This window comes from Cylas formicarius, unplaced genomic scaffold, assembly GCF_029955315.1.
Source record: "Cylas formicarius isolate icCylForm1 unplaced genomic scaffold, icCylForm1.1 PGA_scaffold_1__22_contigs__length_36826433, whole genome shotgun sequence".
Classification (NCBI taxonomy): domain Eukaryota; kingdom Metazoa; phylum Arthropoda; class Insecta; order Coleoptera; family Brentidae; genus Cylas; species Cylas formicarius.
The window spans coordinates 25,245,970-25,253,283 of record NW_026844264.1 but is presented as its reverse complement, the minus strand read 5'-3'; the positions used below and the strand labels follow the sequence as shown (position 1 = coordinate 25,253,283).

The 7,314-nt window shown below is 33.6% G+C and overlaps 1 protein-coding gene across 1 annotated transcript; it reads right to left on the bottom strand.

Annotated features, from left to right (window-relative positions):
• Positions 1–67: 67 nt before the first annotated feature.
• Positions 68–7,314, bottom strand: LOC132696722 (uncharacterized). The gene is made up of 8 exons (XM_060661714.1): positions 7,196–7,314; positions 6,449–6,766; positions 6,136–6,387; positions 5,900–6,079; positions 2,682–2,939; positions 2,420–2,623; positions 1,510–1,693; positions 68–1,399 (listed from the first exon to the last, which is right to left on the bottom strand). Exons 1-8 carry the CDS (start codon positions 7,205–7,207, stop codon positions 1,233–1,235), a joined length of 1,575 nt encoding a protein of 524 aa, XP_060517697.1. The 5' UTR covers positions 7,208–7,314; the 3' UTR covers positions 68–1,232.

The following is a 7,314-nucleotide window of genomic DNA, read 5'->3' as shown; positions in this document are numbered from 1 at the left end:
GCAAAAACCATGAAGAAAAATATTGCAAAGAGGCCAATGATTATTTTCAATTTATTTAAGCAAGCAACTCAAAATACAAAATGCTACAAATGAAAAAAGCAAGCACATTAAAAACGGGAGAATGTTGGTTTTTTTAATTTTACAAAGAAACTTCCACAGGCTACTGTAATGCTTTTTACAAAACTTCTGGATTCCTCCTGCGTCGGTTTTTGCTTTGCTTGCAGTTTTCAGTCAAGCTCTGGAGACGCCAACAGGATAATTGGCGAAACGTTAGCAATTTGGACTAAGCAAAAACCGACCCAAGAGGAATCCAGAAGTTTTGTAAAAAGCGGAAGAATGTTGTTTTTCTAATGGCATAAAAGCGATATAAAAAGTATTTTTGAAATTCCTTAAAAGATTGATTTTGTTGTTTAATTATCATACTTATCGAAAAAACAGAAAATAATGGTTTGACTCGCTTTATTAGAAAAGGGAGACAAAACTGATTATTTTTTAAAGTTTTCAAGGAATGTGAGCTAGAATCTATAAAAAAATTGTTGAATTTATAAAATTGAAAATTGCGGTGTATAAACTGAAATGTCATTGGTTTGATAGTCCTAGCATCACTTAATATGAATTTTGACTGATCAGCCATTCTATATGATTTGTAGTTATTTGGAGAAAAATAGTCAGGTGGACTATGTTTTAGTCGTTTCAAATTTGTGGGGAGCATAATTGCATTTGCTGCTTTACACCAAATGCAATAAACTGACAAAGTGGACATAACTATTTTTACACTTGAAATGATCAAGTGGACTTCTATTTCCGTTTTTTTTGAATTTAGCAGAATACAAATTTTCAACTTTTTATTAATTCTTGATCGACCAAGTTCACGTGGAAAGACCCGATGTACATGGAGGCAGATGCTAACCTGAGCATAGTTTTTATACTTCCAAATACAGTACTTATTTTTTTGAATTAAATAAAAACCACAATAAACGAAATTATATTTTGCTTTAATATTGTAGCAACTGTTTTATTTATTTCGGTCTCCCAATCGGCACCTATTGAAACTAACCAAAACTGTTATTGGCGATGGTATCATGTAATCCCAAGTAACCAAAGGCAATAGCCTAGAGACACATTGCTCTGTGTGAAACGATACAAACCCCCCAAACCAACCAACCCCAAGAAAAAAAAATATCTACGGTTTTGGCTGAGCAAATGAAAATTAAATTGTAATTAAACGGGTATCAATCCAATCGGTCCATATTAACTATTTCCATCTCTAATCGTTTTACATTTCGGAAAATTGCATCAATTAGTCGTTGGGCTTCGGCTTTTGATGATATCAACGATTTGTCGACAGCTAGCGTGATGCTGATTTTTCCGGCAGTAGTCAGCACGCCAAAACTAAAACCTAGAAAGAAATGTACCGAACGTTGGAAAGTTGAAAGGATATTCTAGAGAAAAGAAAACAGCCGGAGCGAGTCTCGATTTAAGAAAGTGAAGACAAAAATGTCGCCTCACCAGTCCTTGATCTGTGCGGTATAAAAAACACCGTACTATGTAAAGTGTGTCCTACGATGACGCTGGTTTCGTTGGTAAATGGGACGTTTGATATTACTCCGGTAATTCCCGGACAGCTAAACCAATATCGTAACCAGTTGACGGGTAGTATCGAGCCTAATAATCGGGACCCGACAATGAACACCTGCAAATTAATATTGCTAATGGCGGTTCATTAATAAAATCTCAATAACTTGAAAAGTAAAGAAAAAAGAAACATTTATTGTTTTGAATATTTCGAAATATTACAAAAAAAAAAACTAATAACTGCCTCTTAAAACTATCCCCCTAAAATTGAAAAATGTGAGGTCAAGATCCCTTCTTCTTGCGTTTGGTGTTTTGAAATCGACTGATAATGTTTTGAGAAAAATCCCTAATTGCATAGCTCTGCAAGGTCATTGGTAAAAAATTAAATGTTCTCTCCCATACGCATGTTGAATGGACCCTCACAATTATTTTTGTAATAGTTGTTTCATAAGTTGCTGTATTATCATCATAGCTAGGGTCCTTATATCTCTAATAGCTATATGGTTTCAACCAGTGTCGTTTACACTTCCCAACCGCAAAGTTTAGAAAGACTTGGTGAAAACAATAAATTAACTTGCGCTGTTATTTAAAGTTATATTTTTGAAAATATACAAGTATGTCTTCAGAGAAATTTGAGATTCAGCATATTGAGAAAAGAAAATGATAGAAAATTTTATGAAGGTGTTAATATTTGTAATTAATGGTAATATTATTTTTGCATTATTTCTTTTTTTATTTGCGATCTGAGATATTTAGCCTTACGTATCAACATTATTACTACCCTACGATTACAACTAAAATCGCTGAGATCGGTCTAACTAGGATGAGTAACATTTTAAGTTACCTCAAGATCGGGAACACCTTTCGCAAATACCGAATGGTCTCTCGTACTTAGTAAAGTGTCCAACCCAGATTTTTCGTTGGTAGGTAACGTAAATGCACCAATTGCAAAATCGTTGGTCAGATTTGCTGGTCCTTGTCTGATCTTTCTCCGTGTCAGCAAGTATGGAATTGCTACGGTAATAGAGTCAGGAATATGTTCTTTGTTCTAAAATATTTATACTGAGTTCTGGTATTCACTACTATGCAAGATATGGATGTTATACCTTTTCGAAGTATTCCACAAAACTGGCAGATATGGCAGAATGCATAACATCTTGAAATGTCACCCGTTGTACTCTAGCTCTGATCCGTCTGATGGCGGATACTAATTCGGGCTTATCTTCGCTGGACCACACCGCAATTTTGTTACCAGAGAGTTTGGCGCCGTGTAAACTATTGTGATCGCAGGTCCTAAGATAGCGCCAAAACAAAACTGTTCCGATAAACGAATATAGGATGTAGAGCGTGTGTAGAACCCCTGACTGAAATTGAAAACAAATTATCGAAACAAAACTAATACGTTTATACTTTGCTTCCAAGTATATCGTTTGGCTTTTTAAAGCAGTTACGCGAAATAACTTACAGACGGCATTAAAACAATTGGATTGGATTGTAAGACAGACCATCAGGGAGGACATTTAAGGTGATTTAAAAATGTCAAGATGTTATTTATGTATAATAAAGTCACATTAGTATTAACTGAAAATACGATGAAAATAATAAATAAATTAATGCCTTTATTCAAAATCTCATTGACTGTCACCCTCAGAGTCGCCTTTAAGATCGACTCTATATTATTTTGCATGTAAATGTCAAATTTTAAAATATCATCTTCTTCAAGCTTCCTTTTCAGTTTATCCAAAGTAGTAAAAAACCCGATTTTGATATAGTGAATGTATTTTCTTTCTTATCATATTTTGTTTACTATTGTCAACATAGGCATATTAAAAATCACCAAGTTTTTTCCTATCATTCTATAATTGGCATTTAACAATATCCTTTATTAAGAACATTGACCTTTTGTAAGTCGGTAGGTTTCTTTTAAAGCCTTTTGTTTAATGAATCCTCTACTTAGTAAACATTGATATATTTTTTATAATTTGTTTTGAATCTAATGACATATCTAAAAAATTAGTGACATATTCGTAAGAAGCTTTTTCGGAACGCACGCTAAAGCGGGTTATTCAGTACTGCCACTGATATTAGGCAGAGGGTCTGTCATACTATATACAATCAGAGATACATATGTATATATTTTGGCACACACACCTACAGCCACCATGGTGGTTTACACACGCTCAAAAAAGTCTCTGTAAACATAGCATTTTTTCAGTTTTCTTTTGGTTTCTTTTTTCACTTACATTTAATGAGAAATATGTTTCAAGTAAATATCGGCCATGTCAATAAGAGTAATAAAAATAAAATAATAATGATCTCAGACACTTTATTTGAATGATAAATAATAAGGCAGTTTTAGAAGCAAGAAACTATGTCAAATAAGTCTCCATACACTTTAATAAATCACTATTTAGAAGTATAAGTAGAACTGTTAATTATCAATATTTTATCAAATCAGCTTGTATCAAATTTCGTTAAAACAAACGATGCCACTTTTAAGTCAGTGGTTTTGAAGTAAAAGCAAAATGAGCGCTAAAAATTGTGAAATTCCAATTGCGCTTCGAAAAATCATAGTAGATTTATGGAAAGAGAAAAAATCCTTTAGAGATATTGGTAAAATAATTAAAAAATCACATTCAACTGTACAGTATGTAATAAATCAATACAAAGCTCTGGTCGTCCCAGGAAGTTAACTGCACGAGAAGTCTTCTGTCGTGACAAAAATTAGCATTAATTCTAAAACAAACGTTCCAAAACTTGCAGAGGAAATCAGGGAAGAGTTGTTAAAAAATGGTAGTCCTCAAACGATTAGAAACTGCTTGCATCAAGCATTTTATAAGGGGCACATTACCAGCAGGAAACCATTAATCCAAAAAATCCAAAAAAACGTTTGGAATTTGGCCGAGAACACATTAACAAAACCAGGGAGTTTTGGGAAAACGTTATCTTTAGTGATGAAACAAAAAATAATTTTTTTGGGTCAGATAGACGGGATAAAGTTTGGAGGAAGAAAAATACAGCTCTGAAAATCGAAAATCGAATCATGGCGCGACATGGCTATTTGAACATCCTAAAGAATAATTTAAACTAAAGTGTTGAAAAACTTAACCTTGAAGGGTGTTATTTATTTCAACAGGATAACGATAATGTCCGCCAACAACTTCATTTACCACCACAATCTCCATATATTAACCCCATAGAACACCTGTGGGGAGAATTAAAGCGACTAGTGAAAAAACATCAAGTTAAGAAGACCACAAAAATAGGATAAGAGAAGAGTGGGAAAACATACCGCTGGAAATTCCAAAAAAGCTTGTTATAGGTCTTCCAAAAAGACTTAATGCCATTATTAAAGCAAATGACAGTTGTACATACAAAGTATTGGACTTTAAGAAACTTTTCAATTTATCATAAGAAATAATAGTATACGGAGACTTATTTGACATAGTTTCTTGCTTCTTAAACTCCCTTATTTTTTATCGTTTCAATAAAGTGTTTCAAATGATTTTTATTTTATTTTTATTACTCTTAATGAGATTATCGATACTTGAAATATATTTCTCATTAAATGAGAGTGAAAGAAGAAACTAAAAGAAAACTGGCAACCAAATCAACAAATGGCAAATGAATAAATACAGTAAAAAGATAAACCCTATAACTTTTGTATTTACCATCTTCTGGATATAACTCAGAATAAAGCTTGTAGGTAGGTGTCAAAATATCATCCGTGCAATATAAAATAATATAGACAATATTGTACAAATTATTACTATATATTATTAAAGGTCATATTTTTTCTCATCTGATGGATCAACCATGTTAACAAGATGTCACATTTTTCATCGTCTTTGATAACATGATGGGCTGTTTTCCCGCAGTTCTGTGTCACTTGTTCTAGCGACAAATAATTTCATTTTCATTTCAATTTCATTTCATTTTCAATATTTTGTTTTTCTGGTTTATCTTCCACGGTATATTTCAAAAAGCTATATTGGTGTAGATTCGCTATAGTTAATAGTTATTTCTTTATTTTATTTTCTAATATTGGCTAGTCGGTCGATAGGTGTTTTTTCTGTGCTCCGTGAATCATATGTGTGTTGGCAACACCACATACTAAAAAATTTAACACTTAAATAAAACGATTTTTTAGGTGCCTGCATATCTGCAAAACCAAAAATAAAATATTTAGACAGGGATTTTTGTAATCTCTGCATCTTTGAGGAGGATTTGTTATATGCAGCGTGATGAGTCAGGCACTGTATACTTTTCGGCAAATTTTAACCAAATGACGCTTCAACTTTTAACTTTAGCTTTAAATACTCACCAGTCGAGTAAGTATTGTCTTGGCTACGTGGTTTTTCTCGCTGCAGCGCTGACTTGAAGGCCCATCCCAAGCATGGTTGTCGCTGTTATCATGGAACGCCTTTATTAAAAACTCAACAAAAGCCATTCCGTCACCGACAGCGTGATTAAATCTAAATATTACCGGATATAAATAGTTTCCCTAAAAAGTTTACTGACCGGTATTCGGCGATAGCATTAGCAGCAACATCATATTACTTCTTTATTAGTGTCCAATGGTCTATTACTGACGAGAACTTCCCACATGGCAGTACCGTTCATCGGCAGGGGCTCATTGCAAATTTTGCTTATGTAGTCCTTGAGGGTGCATTCGCTAAATGGCTCGTTGTCTTCAGTGATAAGTTCCTTTACGCACTCGTCGAGTGCATAGGTGTTTGATAACAAATAAAATTGGCCCATAATTTGGTGACAAGTACTGGTTAGCTTAGGATAATCGTCAACGTCAAATACCTAAAACGGGACAAAATATGATTCTACAACTATCCAAAAATTAACTGACTATCTTGTTTACTTTTTCTTTCGCTCTTGATTTGATTTTTTCCAATAAATCCATTCTGTCATCAGTATGCTTCAACATATATAACACCGTTACTACGCTCCTCCATTCGTCCGTCTCCAGAGCCCACACCATATCCGCACCGCTTATAAGGCCCCCATACCGCTTTCTGTAGATAAGGGCGAGTAAAATCCTAACGAATTGTCTGAAGAGGTACACAGGGAGGAGGAAAATTACCAATGCGGGCCATAAAGTTGCGGTTAGATGGTAAAACATGGCCTTGGGACGCTCTACTGTTATATTACCGTGGCGTTCATTCTTTGTGAAGATTTTCTGGAAAATTGATTTGCAGTAACGCAATCACTTCTTGTAACTACTATCACTACTACCTGCTACAATCTACTATCACAATTGCGGAATAACTTAGAACATTTTTGATCACACAATGATCGATAGAGTTAATCAAGAAAAACAATATAAAATGATTTTGATTTTACTCAAACTTCTGTTGAATTGCTTGTCATAGCTATACTTGAAAATTATCATTTATCAAAACCAGAATTATCATTAATCTTTAAATCTCGATTTCTTACTAATTAAGCAAGAACAAAAGTAAAATTTCAATTTTTCAATTACGGATACAAAAAGAAAATCGTTTAAATATCATCACCTCGAAAAAGTCGACTTAGTTGCCCCACAATACCTTAAGTTAAGTAATTGTTAATGTTGCGTTTGTGTTTAAAATTTAAGAAATATACTTACTCTGAGCCACATTTCTGCTTCGAAAAAGAAAAATATCTTATCCAAATGAGTGACGTCAAAACACGGCCTGCACTGTTAATACAGGGCGTTGAAAATGCAAGTAGAACCTATGAATTTAC

Bases quoted from the DNA above. Each gene is read 5' to 3' on its own strand.
- LOC132696722 (XM_060661714.1), bottom strand. The intron at 6,388-6,448 runs GTAAACAAGATA...GTCCCGTTTTAG, and splicing joins AATCAAGAGCGAAAGAAAAA to GTATTTGACGTTGACGATTA. The intron at 1,400-1,509 runs GTGAGGCGACAT...ATTTCTTTCTAG, and splicing joins ACCGCACAGATCAAGGACTG to GTTTTAGTTTTGGCGTGCTG.